The sequence below is a fragment of the Artibeus jamaicensis genome, unplaced genomic scaffold (genome assembly GCF_021234435.1).
Source record: "Artibeus jamaicensis isolate MK-2021 breed Jamaican fruit bat unplaced genomic scaffold, CSHL_Jam_final scaffold_847, whole genome shotgun sequence".
Classification (NCBI taxonomy): Eukaryota; Metazoa; Chordata; class Mammalia; order Chiroptera; family Phyllostomidae; genus Artibeus; species Artibeus jamaicensis.
Genome location: NW_026522057.1, coordinates 4,876,373 through 4,896,601, shown reverse-complemented (window position 1 = coordinate 4,896,601; position 20,229 = coordinate 4,876,373). Strand labels below are relative to the sequence as shown.

Here is a 20,229-nt window from a genome sequence, read left to right as displayed (position 1 = left end):
TGGTACTCTCTGAGCTTCCTGGATTTCCTGGAAGTCTATTTCCTCTGCCAGAATGGGGAAGTTCTCTGTTATTATTTGTTCAAATAAGGTTTCCACTCGTGACTCTTCCCCTTCTGGTACCCCTATAATTCGAATGTTGGAACGTTTAAAGATGTCCTGGAGGTTCCTAAGCTTCTCCTCATTTTTCTGAATTCTTATTTCTTCATTCTTTTCTGTTTGATCATTTTTTTCTTCCTTCTGGTCCACTCCCTTGATTTGAGTCCCAATCTCCTTTCCATTACTATTGGTTTCCTTTGTATTACCATTCATTTCAATTAGTTTAGCTTCCATATGTTTCTCTAATTTGTGGCTAAAATCAACCAGTTCTGTAAGGATCCTGATAACCAGTGTTTTGAACTGTGCATCTGAAAGACTGGCTATTTCTTCATCGCTTAGATCTATGGGTTCTGGAGCTCTGAGTTGTCCTAGAGCCATTTTTGGTCTATTCGTGCCGTTAAGTAATCGGAGCAAAGCCTTGGTTGTTTACCAGGACGGGTCGACCCAGGTCGCTGGTTTGTGATGCTGTGTGTGGGGGCGTGGTTAGAGAGGGAGCAATGGCAGTCCTCTCCGCTAGCCCAGTCCGTCCAGTCACACCACTCGCCCCGGGCCTGTTTATCCGACCGGAATTGTGCTAGCCTGCTTCCCCGCGCAGGCTTTCCTCCTCACTGGTTTATCCGGACGCAGATGCGCGACCTACCGCAGACGGCCCGCCCCACCTCTTCCCTGCGTTCTCCCGTAGCCAGCCCGCGATCAGCGCCTTCGGCTGCTCATGCACCGCGCACCACCCGTTCGGGGATTTTTTCTTGCCAACCTGCTCCGCTGCTGGCTTCGCTCCTCTTACCGGTTTAGCTGAACATTTATTTCGTTGTCTTCGGACTCCGTATTGTCGATTTTCTGTGTGGCTTGGTTGTGTTTATTGTTGTTAAAAATAGTTGTTCTTAGATTTGGTTGTGCACAGAGGCAAGGTGGTTCCACCTTCGTCTCCATCTTGGCGGAAGTCCTCATGCTTATATTTTTTAATTTCACAAATGAAACATTATATTTTACGATATAAGCACGTTAATATTTGCTAATTTAAAAAACCCACTTCCTTACTCACTTTTCCTTTGTGTATGTCAGCCCTCCCATCTAGGATCATCTTCCTGACTAGTAGCAAAGGGCATCTACTATGTGGCAGGTACTGTTCTGAGCACTCTCAACAAACTCTCATTTCAGTCTCCCAATAACCCTGTGAAGTACATTCTATATTCCTTCTTTCTAAAGAAAATCCTTTAGAATTTCTTCTCTGGATTTGTTTTTGTTGTCTACCTTCTTTCCCTTTTTTTGGGGGGGTGGTGAGGAACATTGCTGTCTAGAAGCTTGAAAACTCTTAAACATGCGAGTGTGTGGGATATATCTCAGGGAGAAAGCAAACGTGGAAAAACACAACCTTGGGGAGCATCAGATATAGGTCTCATGAGCCTTCCCTTGAGACAGTGCCCCCTGGAACTGCAGGGCCAAGGGCCAGAGCCACCACGGTGGAGGCCAGCTGGAGGGCTCCTGCCCGGGAGAATGCCAGCCTTTTCCTACCACACAAGAGCTCTGACTGCTACACTCCCTTTACCCATCTGCTGGACCCCTAGACCCAACCGGAGGAGGAAACAGCACCACCCAGAAGTGGTTAAATGTTAACACACCTTTCTGTTCCTTCCTGAAGCAAGGGTGCTCCAAGGATTAGTGATGGATGCAGTTCACAGCCCTGGAGGTCAGCTGCTATGTTTACCGCTTGATCAGGTGTGAACAAAGTGAGACAGCCCCAGTCACAAGCCTGAGCAGCACTGCTAGACACAAGGTCTCTGAAAGGACTGAACAGTGGGAGTGGGTCACGCGCAGTGCCCTTAGCTCCATCTCACATTCGACTCCATTTGGCTCTGGGCATCCCTGGGGTGTGCAGTCTGTGGGGGGAGAAGGCTTTGAGGGCCTACAAACAGGGACCCTTGGAGGCAGAGCCTGCAAGCTGCCTGCACTAGTCAGATCCCATGGCCCCAGGGCATCACAGGGGCAACAGGGTTCCGAGGCTGGAGTCAGAAGCCCAGGTCCTATGTTTTTCAGGCCTTTTTTCCTGAGAGGCACTGCTCTCTCCTGCCTCTCGGTCAAGGAACCCCTTTCTCCTTGTGTTAGTCCCCGGAGCCCTGTGTTGGCCCTCCTAGCATTAAGGACCATCTTCAGAAAGCAACACACAAAACTGTTTTCAAACTGACTTTATTTATTTATTTTTTTGCGCTGCTCAAATACTGTACATGCAGAAGCCATGTGAAGAATTTTCTCCTCAAGGGAATTGGCAAGAACATTGTACAAACGGCCAGCAAATCCTTCCCAGCTGTCCACCTACCCCCCAGGAGCCGCAACCAGTTTGGAAAGACGCTGCACACAGAAAATGTATAGAGCACAGATGTCAAAAGCTAATTGCTTCTTACCTGAACAGTGTGCTTGTCAGTCCCTATCAGCTATCTCTTTTTTTGTGGGATGCATTTGGATATTCTAAAAAAAAAAGGGTTCCTGCCTCCTGCGAATTTATATTCTAAAGGGGTGGATAGAACAATCAGGCCAACTTTTGCTATGGAAGCAGTCACTCTGCCTGCTGACATGTTTGCTAAAAGGCATTCTGGAGAGAGGAGTGGTTTTAAGAAGCAAAATACTTGAACGGGAAATAAATTCCCTCCCTCCATGCATCAGAGAGCATTTCCTTTAAAATTTTCCAGTGTTCAACTCTCCCACTGATGTCATTCTAGAAGCAGCAGTGAGGACTGGCCCAGCCTCGTCTGCTGGCGGGGATACTGACCTACACAGGATGCAGCTGAGGTGGTAACATCACATCAGCACCTTGAAGATTGTCCACTGTAGACACTTCTTAATTATCTCTCATCAGGACACAAGAATAAGAGAATAAACCACAAAGAGGTGGGAGCATTTGCTAGGCTTCCGAGAGTTCCTGCCAGTAGCAGCACTGGGCATGGACAGATGGGGACCTGCACCCAGGGCCGGAAGACACCAGCCCATGGAACCAGGTGCCAGGTGCGCCAGTCTCGCAACCCTCATCAGCTCCAGATCAGACTTTTAAAACCTGGAGGGAACCATGGAACCACTAGCAAACACGCTGACTTTGCAGCTGGGAAAGCGGAGACAGAAGAGTGAGGAGTCTTGCACATGGGCACTGTTTCTGGCAAACTTTATGTAACAGCCTTTGATGGTCCATTGCCAGCTGTCCAGGCCATGGACCAATGGGGTGGATGCTCTGTTGCTCTTGGGATTCCCAGGGCTCATTTCTGTTAGCCAAGCTCTCTGGAACCCAGTCCCAGGGGCCCTGCCTGGCATTGGGGTGAGCTCTTTGGGAAGCCCAAGACCCCAACCTCACTGGCCAGGTTGCCAACCAGAGCACTGGGGGGTTTTGCCAAAGCAGTTACGCTTTTCAATGAGCACCTCCCGGCGGCCCCACCGGCCTGTCTAGGCCCCTGAGAGAATGCCAGTTTCTCTCTCTGGTGTGTTTCCCCTCACAGGCACAGCCACGCTGGGCCCACAAAAGCCCGAGCTCAGGGTTGGGGGGAGGGGGAGTTGCTTTGCTACATGGAAAGATTAAGCCCTTTGTCAGAGAACAAGGCCCTACCCTCAGGCAGGCCTACACAGAACTGGTGCCCAAGGAGGCCAAGTTGCTCTCTTTGGCATCACTGACATTGCTCTGAGATGCTCAGGCACGCTTTCAGAATGACCCTTTCCCAGCCAGACCAGGTCCATCCAGCCCCCATCAGGCCTCGCCTGATCAGGAGGCGCTCCCCTGCCCTTGACTCGTGATTGCTGTTTTACCCCAATCTCTTCTGACCTGAGTGAAAGCAGACTGGAGGGAGAACGTGGGGGACAAGAGTCCACATTCCCATCTCCCCCCGATCATCCAGTGACAGATAATGCAGTACAGGAAGCAGCATGTTAAAGACCCTCTTTACATGTCAGGACAGTGGAGGAAACACTGAGCAGAGGAAGAGAAAGGTGGGGGTCGGCAGGGCAGCGGGCCTCTTCTTTTCCATCTCCTTGCAGCCACTGCAGAAATACTGCAGGACCACCCCCTGGCCTTGAGTGACGTGCCATCTCTCTCCACCCAGGTGAAGGACAACTCATTACAATATCAAACAAAGGCAGCAATTTTTTGCAGAGTTTGCACAGTGCAGGGAGCAATCAGAGAAAGAGAACAGCAGCCTTACAGAAGCCCTGCTACTTTCTGGGCAAAGGAAGATGGGGGATCAGAGGTATTAGAAGCTGTGGAGGCCTGGGGGGGGGGTAGGGAGGAGGAGCACAGGTCTCCTGGGCAGCGGGGTGAAGAGCAAGAACCCTGGTTGGGTGCCAGGGCTCCTGTAACGCAGTCAGATTGTGCTACATTTTATTTTCAAAGTACTCTTGGAGTGTCCTGTCGTCTTCAAAAGGGGGCGCTTCTGCTCTCCTCAAGGCTGGCAGTGAAGAAGAGCCCAGGCATTGATGCCCCTGGGAGAAGGGGCTGGACCTCAGCGCTGCAAGGGGCAGTGATCCCACGAGTGATGAGGTACACAGGTGCCCCCTCTCTGCAGCTCCTAGGTTCTGCCTCGGCCAGTCCTGGACTTGCCAGGAGTGCAGCCTGGGACTTGGTGCACTCCAAGAGCCTCAGAGTGTTCCTTCCCTAGGAGAGCTGGGGGGTGGAGGAGACTGCACGGGGAGCAGTTCTGGAGATGGTTCTTCCCTGAAGGATCACATCTCCCTTGTCAAACCGAGACCTGGCCCATTTAGTGGAGCCTGATTCATACCGAAGGCCCATCACAGACTTCCCTGTAGGGAAGCAGTCTATGAAGGAAGTGGGACAGATCAAACAGAGACGAAATGTGAAGACAGATGCTCTGAATCATTGTCACGGGGCCTGCCTGCGGCCCGGCATCGCTGCAGGGCCATTTCTGTCTCTGCTGTAACTTCCACGGATCCTGCCAGAGCAGAGGAAGACGGAAGGACAGAGCCCCAGTCTGTAATCAGCTCCGAGTTCCACCTGGGCTAAGGGGGCGTTTGGACCAGATACTGCCCCTGGCAGTGAGTTGGGTCCCAGGTTAGGGAGAAACCTGGGAGGTCACATTCCTTCCTACCCCACCGTCCCCTCCTCAAAGAAGAGATGCTCCCCACCCCAGGGGTGGCCAGGAGTGACGCTTGAGCTCCCCCCTCTTCTGGGACAGGCTCACGTCCCAGCGGCTTCTCAGGCAGGCCCCCTGCGTCCAGGATGCTGAGGAACAGACCCTTATATCCAGCCAGTCACCATCACACACATACAGCAGCCTCACACAACTTTGCCCTCCTGGGGGAAAATCCAGTGGGGATTAGTCACTTACTTGATGCAAAGGGTTAAACAGACTCATTCCCAGCATCAACTTGCAAGGAAATTACTTCCCATTAGAGGTGGAATTGTGGAGTAGCCCAACCCCTGGGGTTTTGGTAGCTGGGGACTGCAGGCAGCTCAGTTAGCAACCCATGTCGCCCTGCCTCTGGCTGGAACTTCCCAGTGCTAACCGACCTCCCTCGTCCCCCAGGCCAGGGGCAGCGGCCTCTCTGCAGGCAGCTCCCACCTTCTCTCATGGCCTCTCTGGGCCCCCTTGAGGAAGAGGGTGATGTTCCTCCCCAGCCCAGGTGTGGCTGCATGGATCAACCATTCAGTGTGACATCAGCTGATGCCTGCACTGTCACTAATAATCCCACCACCCCGGGTGTATTTTCACACCCACTCGAGGGTGACCTCTCCGGAGGTGTATGCATCACGGACAGGACATAAAATGTCCTGTGAGAAAGGTGCCTCCCCTTCCCCACCCTCGGACCCGAGAGCACAGAGCCCTTTGCTTCCCTCCGAGAAACATGAGAAATGCGTGCACCAGCCAGCCGCGACAATGGGAGAGTTTCTGCAGAAAGAGAAAAGGGCCCCGTGGCCTCCCCTCTCTTCCATGCACACGACGCTTCTCGTCTTTGATATGAGAGCGGAGGCTCAGGCAGGAGACCGAAGCCCAGGAGCTCATCGTATCACCTACTCTGTCTGCGGGCAGGACCAACGGGGGCCCGGTTTCTGCCCCTTGGTGTTTGGAGGAAAAACACTGGGCTCCGGCTTCAGCCTAATGTGGATCCTGCCCCAACAGGAGGCCCTTTGGCGGTGATGGCTGTGTCTCCAGAGAGCCTCCGCCCCCCTACCCTTCTCACAGTCCCCCTCCAGGCCTGTCCCTTTTCGGTCACAAATGGCTCGAGCACTCCGGCTCTGAGACTCTGGGCTGTCCCTGGGTAGCCCCTCCGGCAGGTGGCCTGGTTAGAGTCACTGCAGCACGGGGGGGGGGTGACGCCTGGGGAAGAAACAGAGAGCTCGCCCCCCACCGCACGGCCCCCAGGGCTGCTGTATCCATCTCCTGGGCTGCCTCTCACCTTTCACCCTGGACCTGAGGTGGGGAAAGGGACAGACTTAAGCATTCCTGAGCCGGACTCCAGGGTTCCCAGCAGACACCTCACAAGGTCCAGGCACTGGCCCCACCCGCAGGGCCCCACTGTCAGATCAAGTCAGAGTCTGAGCAGCTTCGGACGCTCCATCCGGGTGGGTGGAGTGACAGCAGAGGCAGGGCAGGTGCCTAGGCTGCTCTCCAGAGGGCAGCGGAATGCAGGAGCGGGGAGGCGAGTATTGCTTGTACAGAGCTGGTGACAGTGGCAGTCGAGCCAGGATGCTGGGGCCCACATGAGTCTCCCAGACAGCAACTCTGGCCTAGACACGAACAAAAAGTACAGCCCTAAACGGTTAACTTCAGGCAGCCAGTCCCCACATGTCAGACAGGATTCTCAGCAGTGGCTCGAGCCTGTCAACCCTCACCTTCTTCTCGCAGCAGACAGCCCCCCTCAGCACCCCTCGCAGACCAGGCTCCAGCTGGAGGAGCCCTGCTGGGGACAGGGCCACCCTCACAGCCTGGGGAGGACTGTCTGCTTTGGCAGATTACATCCCCTCTGAGGGCCGCCTCCTGGATGTTCAGAGGCTCCGCCCACGCCTCCTGTGTCCACTGGGAGAGCTCCTTCAGCATGTCAGAGTGAGCTGGCGTGGAGGGAGATAAGAGGTGAAGGGCAGTGCTAAGGGAGGTAGCGGAACTTCCCTCTAAGGTATCTGGCCAGCAACCCTGGGAACTCAGACCTCCTCCTGTCTTGCTTGTAGGAAGGAGGTGGCTCCAGCCGAGGGAGGCAGCAGTCTCCAAGCCCTCAGCTCCCCAGGCATCTTTGCTCCCTGGGCCCTGGCCAGGGCACTAGACAAGCATGCCTTATGCTGCAGGTGCACTCGGTGGGAAGAGCTGCCAGAGCGCTGGGTGGGAGGAGAGGCATCACGGTTCCCAGAGGGGCCTCAGTGTGGCCAGCCGCAGTGGATGCTACATTCCTCAAAAAAAGCAGCAGTGTTGGGAGAGGCAACAAAGAACAAGACAGGAAACTCAGCAGGGACCACCGAGAGGCACAGGCGGGCACAGGGGGGCTCTGCCCCAGCACAGGACCAGGCCGGGCCACGTCTCCCTCTTCTACCCCTGGCCTGGGGGGGGGGTCATGTCCACACAACACTCACTTAGGTTTCTTGTCAATGAGACACAGAGGGACATGGATTTCAGCCCATGTGGTCACCAAGACTGACGGTACCCAGAGAAGTGAACACATATAACATGGTCACACACGGACACACACACAAACACACACACACAGACTACACTCTCCACTGCCAGCTGGGACGTGCCCAGTAGCCAACAGGCATGCAGCAGGGCGAGGGGCCAGAAAGACGTGAGACTATGTACAGGGGAGGAGGAGAGGTGCCAGCAGGCACCCCAGCCTCTTCCTGAGGTCCTTAGGAGCATGAGGGGCTGGTGGCACTCTCCAGGGAGGACTGGGAGAGGCGCCTGGTGAGGGATCCGAGTGTGGAGTCTGCCACGGAGGATGTGGGGAAGAGTTTGTACCAGCCGGTGACGGCGGCACTCAGGTCCAGCTCGTCCAGCATGATCTGGGCCATGCCCATGAAGCACTTGTGGTCCATGCGGCCGTAGTCTCCCCAGACGATCACCTACCAGTGGGGAGGAAGAGAGAGGAACTGAGCCGCCTCCCCGACTCCGGGCTGGGCAGTGGGCCCAGGAGCCCACACGTCTCACCAGGGCACAGATGGGACAGAGAGAGCTGCAGCTCGCTGATTTCAAGCAACAGCTCACTGCGCACTTAAGGAGTGCCAGGCTCCAACCTACGGACTTTATATATATATCATCTCAACTGTCGCAACTGTTCAGGTAGAGGTACTGTGTATTATTTCCACAAAGAAGAAACTGCTGCTCAGAGAGGTTACTAATGAACCAAAAGATACACAGTAATTGGTGGCAGAGCTGGGCATGCACGCCGGGCCCGACTCGTGGAGCCTCCCAGCATCCCAGGCCACAGTCTTCTCCAGGAAGGAGCAGACTGACACTCCAGCACCTGCGTCACGGCTCCAGCTCTGCCCCCGCCTCTCAGTTGGGCCTGGGCAAGCCCCTGGCCCTCACTGGACCTCAGGGCTCCCATCTATCCATAAAACTGGGAGAGGAGAATAGATTAGCTCAGTGATTTTTGAGGTATTTTTATTGGTGAATTCATTTTTCAAAATGGAATCCCAATATATATAAAAAACCAAAACAACCAAGACTGAACTTCCCCCACCGAACCCTGGGGTTCATCTGTTCCTACTGCTTGCACTCCAAGCGCCCCCTGCTGAAGAACCACCTCAGCCCAGGGCAACAGCCCTAGATGAGCTGCCCCACAACCCAGACAGCCCCGGGCGCAAGCCTCCCCTCACCACCGGCATGGCCTCAGGCAAGGCCGACAGTCCCCCAACCCCGCCGCTGCTGAGAGTTAGCGAGCAGCTGTCTGTGCCAGGCGCCACGGGAGGCCCTTTACAGGCGTCTCTCATTTTACCTTCACCTCATACTGCAGCTAGTAAGCGATCACGCCAGAACTTGAACTCGGGACTGAACCCAGGATTGTGTTCTACCCCCATGTAACCTCTTGCCGCCTGGGTCACTTCACCTATGAAACAGGTATGATGACCCCTTCCTCCCAGGACCGTGGTGAAGGGTTTGTCACTCTCACGTAGTTGGGGTGAGAGTTGTTACCCTGACCTGGGCTGGTCCCTAGGTCCCTAGCTAAAACCTCACGCAAGTCGCTTCATCTTTCTAAGACTGTTTCCTCACTTGTAAAATGCGGAGAACCACACCAGCTTCACGGGATCATCTCGAGGCTGAAGCGAGGTCACAGGTGGAAAGCAGTTACCACCGAGTCCTGTGCGGAGCCGATGTGCAATGAAACCAGCACCAGGCAGAAGCCGGGGGACAATCAAGTCACCCTCCAAACCTTGGTGCCCTTATGAATCAACCAGGGGCAATAACACCTTACTGGGTTGTGAAAATAAACGGCCAATGCGTATCAAAGCACCTGGCGCAGGGTGAATCATAAGTGGAACACATTTCAAACTGTGACTTGCAGTCTTGGAGAGCTGCCCAGTCACACTCACCTGCAGCACCTTGCCCTGCGGCCCCTCGTCAAAGAGCAGAGCCTGCTGGTACCGGGGGTCACAGGTCTTCTTGGCCACCTTTGTCTTCTTCTTGGCCAGGCAGGCCCCATTCTCAAGCAGGTAAACCTTGATATAGGTGGCTGAGGATGGGAGAAAACAAGATGGGGAGGAGTCCAGGAGGGACTGCTATGCCCCAGGTGGCCCTGGAGGTGAGCAGGGCGAGCTGACCGGTGGACGGAAGGTGGAAGAGACTGACTCAAACAATGACTCCTCCATCCTCTCCTACCCCTGCCCCGACTCACTGGCCTTCCGGGCGGGCCGTGGCTCCAGTGTCCAGAAGACCGATTTAGGACAATGGGGAACTGAGGACTCATTAGACTTAGTGCTCGGCTGAGTGCCCCTCCCTGGCAGGACCCCATCTCCAAAGTCCTTCTCCCAGCTGCTCAGCCTCACCTGGGAGGGATTTGGAACCAGGTTTGGGGGTCAGGCCCCGAGCCTCGATCACTTCCACCTCCAGCTGGCCGCTCCGGTCCATGATGGCAACATGCACGTCCCCTGCAAGGGAGAAGAGGGACAGTCCAGGCAGAGCCGGACCAGGGCAGAGCAGCCAGCGCTGTGCAGAATGCTGGTCTGCAAAGGACACTACAACCCCGGATGGGGCACAAGGTGAAGAAAACTTTGAGTGTGAGAACAGCCCTCCGGAGACCACTTCAAAGCAGCTGAGGAAGGTTCTGAGTTTAAAAGATCTCTTGGGGCAGGTGAGGGCTGGACCCTCAAGAGACATGCTTGCGGACCAAAAATGGCTGCCGAAGCCCCATTTAAGTCTGGTTAACCGAGGGGCTTCTGTTTTACTGAGCAGAATAGGCAAGTCTGGGGCCAGAGCTTCCAGCGTCAGGAAAACAGAGGGAGGCTGTGGGCTCAGAGGCTCGTACTCACCTTCTCCACAGCAGCCCTCAGCCACTCCTCTAAATACAAGCCAAACAAACAAACAAAGAATAGCAGCTTGAAGAGAGGCTGAGATTCCAGCCTGCCCAGGACACAGAGGCGCACCCCGGATTGAGGGCTGGCTGGCGCCCTTGTCCCTGCTGAAGGATGAGGGGAGGCCAATGGGTTTCCCAGGGCAGAGCACTAAGAACTCCTCACTGTGCTCTGCAAAACCGGTTATCCAGTTGTGGCAAGTCCTATGGTGGAGTCTCATCAGTTATCTGATTTCCAGAACTCTTGGCTCTGATCAAATTCTGCTGGAATTTGAAACTATGCATTAGTCACTTGGAACATCCTTCAAGGGACTGCAGACTCATACGCCGGGTGCAGAAAAACTAAAATAGGCCAGACTGTGGGTTCGGCCACCCATTTTAGATTCTCTGAGCCATTATGCTGTTGTTTGTTTTTGGTACTTGGGAAGATGCAAATACAAACAAAGACATTCTTGAATTCATCCCCCTCCCTCCAAGTACCCCTGGCCTCCTACGGGGAAGTTGGGAGGGGATGTTTCAGGAATTGATCTCTTCCCTGTCTCACTATAACATCCCCCAAGATGGGCAATCGCAAAACTGTCACTTCCAGTTTGGGACACCAGGGGGCACCACATACACGGTTCTGAGTTGTGATGGCGCATTTGGCTTATGGAAGTGATTGACTCCCCTCTCTGCCTGGGCCAAGGGCTAGGAAAAGCAGACTCCCCAGGCCCTTAAGTGTCTGAAAGCAAGGGCTGACAATTAGCCAGGTCTAAATCCTGAGCCAGATGAGATCTGATGCACACCCTTTGAGGGTCTCCATGGACCCCTTTTCTAGCAGACAGAGGCTCCCATGTGAGCACATGGAGGAAGACAGGGCAGTGCAGTGGGAAGAGTCCTGGCCTGGAATGAAACCCAGCCCACTGTATGGCTCACAGCTGGGCGCTGACTGCACTCAGCTTCCTCATTTGCTGTGAGGTCAGTGCCGTTGTCTGGGTCAGACACTGCTTAAGTCAGACTAATGGGAAAGAGGGTGGAAGCGAGGCAGCATCTCTGGGGAAGCTGGGCCTGGGAGGGGCTGCCTGAAGCCAACACATCCAATATCTAAGGGAGAGAGAGGAGGGAGCCAGAACTGCAGCTAAGATGACCAAGTGCAGACTTCGGGAAGTCCTTCTTAGCAGCAGGAAAGGGGATAAGAAAATTACTAGAAGGCTCTAGGTGCCAGACACTGTTAGGAGTAATGAGTCAAATGAGACACAGTTCCTAAGGAGTCAGTGGAAACTTCGTGCGGAGTATCAAAACGAACAAACAAAACTCAATAAATAGATTGCAGAAAGAAGGCAGGTATCTTTATTCCCATTTTACAGATGAGGAAACAGGCTCAAAGAAGGGACCTTCCCAAGGCCACCAGAGAACTGGTGACGGAACAGAACCCATGAAAGTCAATGTCACGATGGTCCGCACCCACCATTTTACATCCAGCATGGGCAGTGCTGGCACACAGGGAGTGTGGTGAAGTGAGGGAGGGAGTGTGCTGGCCAGGCTGCGGCCGGTGGCCTTCCTCTGAGGGGGGAGGGGTGTACAAGTGCCCTGCTCACTCCTCAGAAGCCCGAGTGAGGGCTCCTTCCTGCTGCTTGGATCGCGCAGGGCCCCGCTGAGCTCACCCTTTCTGCTGTGCGGCTGCCATCACCCTACTCACCCCACCTTAAGAAGACTCACCCATTGGTGGAGTTGCCAGCGTCTGTCGCCCCACAATCTGGGCTGGTCCCAGCCCATCCAGGAAATCGCTGAACTGGCTCTCGGCCCCAAGCCGGGTGGTGGGGAAGATGAACCTGGGGAAGAAGGCAGAGGCTCACACCAGGGCATCTGGCTGGCGGGACACAGCGGCTCCGCCTCTGAGGCACTGGGGACTCTCCCCTGAGCCTCGATCTCCCCTCCACATGGCGGGTGGTGGACTATTTTGGCTTGGGACAGAGAGAACTGTTCATCTCTGTACATTAAGAAAATATTTTGATATTACTTAAGAATAGAGACTAATGAACCTAACATAACGATAGGTGATTTTTTTTTTATCTGTAGAGGGGAAGGGAAGGAGAGAGGGAGACAAACATCAATGTATGGTTGCCTTTCGTGCGCCCCCTGCTGGGAACTGGCCTGCAGGGAACCGGCCTGCAACCCTGGTATGTGTGCTGACTGGGAATTGAACCGCGATTGTCTGGTTCGCAGGCCCGTGCTCAATCCACTGAGCTACACCAGCCAGGGCTTAGGTGACTCTTTTTAAAAAGATTTTATTTATTTACTTTTAGAGGGAAAGGGAGAAAAAGAGGGAGAGAAACACTGATGTGAGAGAGAAAACTCAGCAGATCGGTTGCCTCTCACACGTGCCCGACTGGGGACTGATGACCAGGCATCCAACCAGAGACATTTTGCTTCACGGGATGACGCCCAAGCATCTGAGCCACACCGGTCAGGGCTCTAAGGTGACTCTTAAAAGGCAGGCCTTGCTGAACACCTGTGTCCTCACCAGGGGATGTGAATGCCGGGAACCAGAGACATAGGACAGAAATTTAATGCCTGAAGCAGTTTCAAGACCTGAGGTTGAGGTGACTCTAAGTTTGAGGTCAAGTCAATAACATGAGGTAGTGGCCAGAATAGTGGCTGAGTCCAGAATAACATGGTTGGTGACGATTGATGGTGTGCCGTGCTTGTGGGGGCCGGGGAATAGCAACAAGTTAAGCTGACAGTCCCTGAAAGTTGGCCAGGTGCCAAGAGTGCACTGAACGCTCCCCATGCGTCATAGTTTCATCCTCATGATGACTCAGTGTGGCAGGACCCATCATCCAGTTTTACAGATGAGAAAACAGAGGGTTCACGATGTTAGAGACTTGCCCACAAAACCGAGGTGATGTCCAACTCAGGCATTTTTATGGTAGGAATTAGGACAGATGGTGAGTGAAAAGTTTCAGACAACCGATACATGGTAGTTATCGCTGCCATTGTTATCATGGAGGGACAGTGTTCCCTGTTCATGTCCTCAAGCCTCGGTGTTCTGGGTGTGCCGGCAGAGAAAGGACAGATGGGGGAGGGCTGGCCCAGGTCTACTCGTGAGCTGCAGTGGACCAGAGAAAGCCCTAAGATCTGAAACTGCTCAGGCTGCTGGCTAGAGAGATCAAAGCTTGTCCCAGAACAAATCCCCTGTTGGACAGCTTGGCCACAAGTGCCCCTTGGCCAGTGACAGGCAGGGAGGGGAAGCAGGCTTATCAGACAGGGCCTGTGTCTCTCCTCCACCCCCAGGAAGACGCTTTGAGGGTCACCCACTCCTACTGGCCACAGTCAGCGATGGCCTAACATCACATCCTGAGGACAACAGGCTCTGAGAAGGTTAAAGAAAGAAATCTGCTCTGGAGGTCACAGAACTTCAGCAGCTCGGTATAGAGAGTGTGGGGACTGTGGACAAAGGTCAGAGAGCCAAGTGACCTTCATTCAAATCCTGACTCCATCACCACTTAATAGTCATGACCTTGGGCCAGGTGCCTCACCGTCCTCTGCTGTCTCAGTTCTGCAGGGGGAACAGCACCCCTCAGGATTCTTGTGAGTGTTGAATGAGACAGTGAGACACACGGTCACAGACTCTTAAACAACAGAGCTACGGAACCCTGAAATCACTGCACCCTAATGGGGCCAAATCAGGAAATCTTAGTGGTGCCACCATAGTTTCATAATTTAGAAGAGACCTGAGGCACTTTCAAATTTTTTACTGCAACCCACATGCAAATGTATGAGATACATGTCATAGACCTATGCATACCCATACATTAAAAAAAACTAACTAAAACACAAGTTCACAAGGTAATTCATCCTTACTTCTTATGATACAATTAAATTTCTGTTTCTTTTTCTAATGCTGGTTTCACCCCACTAAACCAAGTTTCTGTTCTGCCTGTGTCACCACTCAGCTTGAGAAACACAGCTGCAGCCCCTAATCCCCAAGCAAGGCCGCTGGTGAGAGCTGCATTTATCTGAGCCACGACAATGGTTTTAGATTTAACGGATTTTCGAATCACATTTTCCTTTTGAACCCTCTCCCCTGGAGTGAGACAGTGTGCAGGTGCTGGGAGGCAGAGGCACGAAAATAAACAGAGGGGATGAAAACCAGCAGCCTGGAGCGAAAGGAAGATGGGGCCCAGGCAGCTGACACGGGGGAGGGGAATGGAGGGAGGCAGGGACAGAGGATCCCAGACATCTGGCCTGAAAACCCAACTGGAGATTTTCCCGCCCTGCCCCTCGCGCTGTGACCAGAGCACCAGGCAGGATGGGGAGGACCACAGTGGGGCGGGCTGCACGCACGTGCCGTCCGAGCTGTTGCTGTTGGTGCTCCCGTCGGTGGACTCGCGGCTGCCCTGGCGTGTGACCCGACTCCGCATCTCCACGGCGATGCCCGTCTCCGTGCTCCGCCGGATGTTGCTGCGCAGCTTCTTGGTGGCCCCTTCTGTGACCCCCGAAAGCACAGAAAGGGAACAAGGTCAGATCAGGAATGAGGCTTCTCTGAGAGCGTGCCCGAAGTCACCCTGCTGGGGAAGGGGCACGCTGGGCAGGGCCGTGACTGGAGGCGGGAGCATTGCTGAGATGACCTCCAGAGCTGGTTTGCAGCCTGACCCCTGGCCCTGCTCAGGGCAGTGACACAGTCAAAGCAGACTAGAAAGATGGCTGGAGGCAGAGTCAGGATGATGGGGATGTGGGCGGGGTGTGAAGTCACCAGGGTGGAGTCCCTGCCCCAAAGCCTTCCACCCTCAGCCCGAGCCCTGACAGCTCAATTTCAGCCCTTGCTCCAAACAGTTGTGTTCTTGCCTCTCTTTTATGGAAAGTCTGCCTTTTGCCACATTTGTTCTCCCTCATGCACCTTATGTTGCTCACGTCTCACAGCCCAACTGATATCTTCATGGCTCCTATAAAAGCCCTTGTGAAGCCTGGCCACCCCAAACTAACAAGAGGTGATTAAGGAAACAAGACAGAGAGGGGCAGCTAGGTTGGCCTGAAGTGACTTTGGCTTTGAGAGAGAAGTCTACAGACTGCCCTGGATGCTGTGCAGCGAGAGCCTGGCCCATGTCTCTGTGCCTCCTGTTCGCAGGGCCCTCTGCCTCCACCCTGCCCCATGCTCAGACTTGCAGGGAACACGGGGCACTCTGCTACTCCTAGCAGCGCACCATCCTGCGTGGGTTTCCATGGCAACCTCTTCAGCATTGCAGTGTGGTCCCTCTAGACACCCTTTCCTCCTGGGGTGGGGGTGGAGGGCACAGAAGACGGGTTGAGGGTTTACAGGGATTTCCCCTGCTGAAGCCTGGCTGCCTGAGGAGCCCCATGGGGAGAGAAGCGGTGCTCGGGTAGGGTCTGTACCAAAGGAGCCATTTGCTATCACTGGTTAGAGATCCAGGCAAATTAAGAGTGAAGTTACCTATAGGGTTGGGGAGAGGCTGGGGGTGGGACAGCCAGTGCAGCACCCTCAAAAGCACTGGGGAGGGGGAGCTGGCTATTCAAGACCATGGCTCTGGAAAGGGGGGAGTTTATTCCACTGGCTTTGTCCTACTTCTCTTTCAGGAAGTCCCACTGGGAGAGGAAAGGCTAAGAGGGCCAGCATCACTGGCAGGCAGGACCGGGGTGGGGGGGGGCTGGGAGTGGGCGGCGGTGAGGAGGAACGTCATCTTTGAACCCATCCCCATTTCTGGGATATTGGAATAGCTAACTATCCAGGAATACATTTCTCTCTCTGTCTTGGACACACGGTCACAGTAGCTCGTTCATACTTCTTTCATACCAACAGGCATAAGCAGACACACACAAGTGCTGACGATCGATCACGTTTATGAAGACAGTGGTCTCACATACAAGGTCATGTGTATGTGCATACAGCAGTAACAAATGGTCCTGTCAGGTCTTAATCATATATACACATGACATGCTCTGCCATATAAGTGTGATCTTCACACTGTAACACTTGGAGTTGAACCTATCCAGTCAATCACATACACAGATGCAGACTCAGAAATGGTGGGTGACCTGCCACATGCAGAGGGGCTGGGCAATAACGGTGGGTGTCGAGGGGCTTGGCTTGTCCCTGGCCCCTAACCGCCAACACCCTCTAACCCAATTAGAAGACAGGTGGGTCTGTGGGATCTGCACTTTACCCTTCCTCCCCTTGAACCCCCTCCCTCCAACACACATGCTGAACTGAAGCCAGAGTCTCACCCTTGACCCCAGTCCTTTTCTTCTAGAGCTCGGGAAAGCTCTGACCTATTTGGAAGAAAATTTACTGTCTTTGATCAGACCTGCCCATTCCATTGTGACCCCCTGGTAGGGGAATCACAGAATTCTAACATGTTAGAGACACGCAGCTAGCCCCCCGGCCCTGCCATTTCACAGATGAGGGCCTGAGGGGGCCAGGCGCCCACAAGGCCCAGGCTGAGCCCATCTGCTGACGTGCTACTCCTTTCTCCACCAACTCCACATGGGTGGGTATGTGATTCGGCAGGGATGAAGTTTTGTGTCTTCTGCGTGAGGAGCGAGGTCTTGCAACCTTAGAGAAAATTCCTCTACTGTTTTGTACCTATCCAGTCTCTGAACCCTGAAGATCTGGGGAGTAACTTTAGGTAGCCCCTTTCTCCAGAGAACCCAGCCAAGTTGCTTGCAATAATTTTGTGGTCCCTGGAGACCGAAAGACTCCAGGGACCATCCCACCTGTCTCGGCATCTATGAGGGAGAGGCAATTACAGCGGGGGTGTGGGGCGTCGAGGACCATGGTGTCTCTTGGAGTGATGATACCGAACCCTCTTTCCCACCTGAACCAGAGCCCTGAGCCCATGAGAGCGGGGCTGCTGTCCTTGGTGCTGAAAAGAGGAGCGCCGTTTGGCCAGGGGCTGGGACAGCCCCGGGACGGCCTTGTGTGGACCCAGTCTAAAGCTAGACCAGAACCCACATGTGTCCTGGGACCCCAAAATTCTTATCCCACCCATCTCACTGCCCCCACAACTTGGAGAATTTCGGATCTAGAAGAAAGCTGGGAGAGTGTCTTTTTAGCTCCATTTTACAGAGGAAACAGGCCCAAAGGGAAAGTGACTTTCCCAAGGTCCCGTGAGGAGTTAGAGCCAAGACCAGTTTTTGGAAGCCACCTTAGGGCAATGTGAAAGGGGTAGGCAGGAGGAAGAGGAACTCAAGGGGAGGCTGCTGTAACAGTCCAGGCTTTGAGACAAAGAGGAGGAGCTCAAGCCAATGCTGAGTATGGATGAGCTAGGAGGTAGGAGGCCCCTGGGAAGGCAGACCCAGGGCCCAGAAGACTGGGTCCAGGACAGGGGTTCCTTGCCACTTCACACAGCCTGGCCCTGCAGGGAACTAGGCCGTCCCACCTGGGGGCAACCGGGACACTCTCCTGGGATCTCTTCCCAGAAGAGAGTTTCCAGGGCCCATTCCCAAGTTGAGCCAGCCCCGTACATCCCTCTGGAGCCAGACTGTCCAACCCGGGATGGGATTCCAAGCTGGGCCACTGGCAACCTAAAGGCTTGGGAGAAAAAATGGGGACAAGGAATTATAGCTGGGAGAGAGGTATGCTGCAAGCAAGGGGTGGAGCTGTAAAGGCCAGAGAATTCTTATTTTTGGCCCTACCATTGGACCCTCGGTAATAACAATAACACCAACAGCACCAAGTGCCTACCAGGTACAAGGCTGGTGCCTTTGCATCACCTATGTCATGAAACCCCCTGGACAACTCTGCAAGGTACAGATTGTTGTCTTTGTTCTACAAATGCGGTGGTGAGTGCAGAGTTGGAGTACCTCTATTGAGTCACCCAGCTCAAAAACAACAGGGCGTGGCCCTAAAGACCATCTTGAAGTTGTTTTTAGGATAATGCCTTCCCCTCTTCAGGCTCTGATGTTTCATCAATAAAATGAGCACATCAGACTTGATGATCTCAAGGGGACCTTCCTGCTCTGACATCTGGTGATTGATGAGTCACAGGGACCTTCAGCTGGAAGGGCATCTGTGTGATCCCCTGGCTTGGCCCCAGCCATCAGCCACACCCTAACACACTGTAGAGAGAAGCGGTCCAGAAGCCCCATCCTCACTCATCTCCCTTGAGGCTACAGGTCTCCACTCATCACCTCTTGAGGTTGGTGTCTGCTCCAGTCCCTGCCTGCTGACTGGTGGTGCAAGTGGGTGGGCAGCCCCAGGCAGGTCACTGGAACATTTCCCAGTGACTTGAGCCCCTGCCCTGGCCTTGAAAAACTTTTCCTCCAAATGGCTTTCGACATGAAGAAGCCATTGGCCCTGAAGCCACTCCACTGAAGGTCAGCAGCAGTGCCTGGTCTCCCAATGCGACTCCTGGGGCCCAACACCTCTTCAACCTCCTAACCCTAATGCCACCCTTGGTGTTGTCCCAGCTCAACTCCTGGGTCTCTTGGTCCCCATCTTCCCGACTGCTTCATGTCAGGCCTACACTGCATATTCACAGCGGCTGTGCCCACCCAGGGCATGGATCACTGCAAGACCCCTCGTCACTTAGCATTTCTCTGAGCCAGAAACCACACTGCAGCTTGAGTGCTGGGAAAGGCCATCCTACATTCCCCCTGGGGAGGGCTTTGTAAAAAGCTATTTTAAGGCCCGGAGACGTCCCCCACCCCCAGCCCCAACTGGGGCTCTTGATGAGCATTCTCCCCAGATCCTCCAGCACCCCCGCCCCCTCGCCACCCCCATCCAGCTGCCTATTTGAGGGATTCTTGGGGAAGTTGTTACTCTGAGCAAAACAACCAGGAAGAGATTTTAATACACAACCAGCTGGTGTTTGGGCTGATGCCACGGTGAGGAGGTCCGGGTTGGGGGGTCTGTGACGCAGGGTCCAGGTGACTGCATGTGATAAGGTGGGTCGCCCACTGCTCTGAGCACAGCCGGATTCCATAACTAGATGTCCGAGAAAGTATCATGTGTTTGTCAGGGTGCAGCTCAGATGGTGTGTGAACATGGGGTTTTGTGAGGGGTGCGCATACGTGTGTGTGACATGTTTCTGTAACCATGGGCCGCTCTGTGTGTGAGAGAGGGAGAGACAGACGGTGCTCCTGTGACCTGGGTCTGTCAGTTTCAGAGGGCTGTGCTTGTGTGAATTGCAGGACTGGCTTCATTTATGACCATGTATAGTACAAATAACAATATTGTCCTTTCCTGGAAGTAGGGTAGCGACTCACCTAAGCAACTGAACATGCTATTTATATAACTATGTAAGGCGTGTATCTTTGTGTGGGGGTTTGTCTCTCTTGTGACTTTGTCGTGTATTTGTGTGGCTCTTTGTGGTGTGAAGGAAACTCGGAGATTACTGGTGAGACTCAACTTGTGGACGTGTGCGTCTGTGAAGCTGTGTTACTTAGCACAGGGCCAGAAACACAGAGGCTGTGTAACAAACAGTTCCTAAATAGCGTGTACGCTTGTGCAGGGAGGCAGCAGAGGGTAATGGTTAGGAGTTCAAATGGCTGGGGTTTGAATGCGGGCTCCACCACCCACTAGCTATGTAGTTTGGGGCAACTCACTTCCCTTCTCTGTGCTTCAGTACTGGTCTCAGAGGCACAGGAGAATTCGATGAGTCAGGACATGTACTGGACCCAGAATTGCACCTGGTGCATGGTAAGTGCTACCTA

The 20,229-nt window shown here is 54.0% G+C and overlaps 1 protein-coding gene across 5 annotated transcripts in view; it reads right to left on the bottom strand.

Annotated features, from left to right (window-relative positions):
• Nucleotides 1-2,294: 2,294 nt before the first annotated feature.
• The window catches only part of RIMS3 (regulating synaptic membrane exocytosis 3), a 38,703-nt gene continuing 20,768 nt past the window's right edge, over nt 2,295-20,229 (bottom strand). For 3 of the 5 annotated variants that reach the window (XM_037149686.2, XM_037149685.2, XM_037149687.2), the window contains 6 exons: nt 19,376-19,501; nt 14,905-15,046; nt 12,277-12,389; nt 10,055-10,156; nt 9,602-9,741; nt 2,295-8,131 (listed from right to left, as the gene is read on the bottom strand). In XM_037149686.2, coding sequence (XP_037005581.2) covers nt 7,919-8,131; nt 9,602-9,741; nt 10,055-10,156; nt 12,277-12,389; nt 14,905-15,046; nt 19,376-19,501 — 836 coding nt within the window. In that variant the 3' untranslated portion in view covers nt 2,295-7,918. The remainder of the gene's footprint in view (nt 8,132-9,601; nt 9,742-10,054; nt 10,157-12,276; nt 12,390-14,904; nt 15,047-19,375; nt 19,502-20,229) is intronic. The other 2 variants (XR_005083110.2, XM_037149688.2) reach the window with 2 other exon arrangements.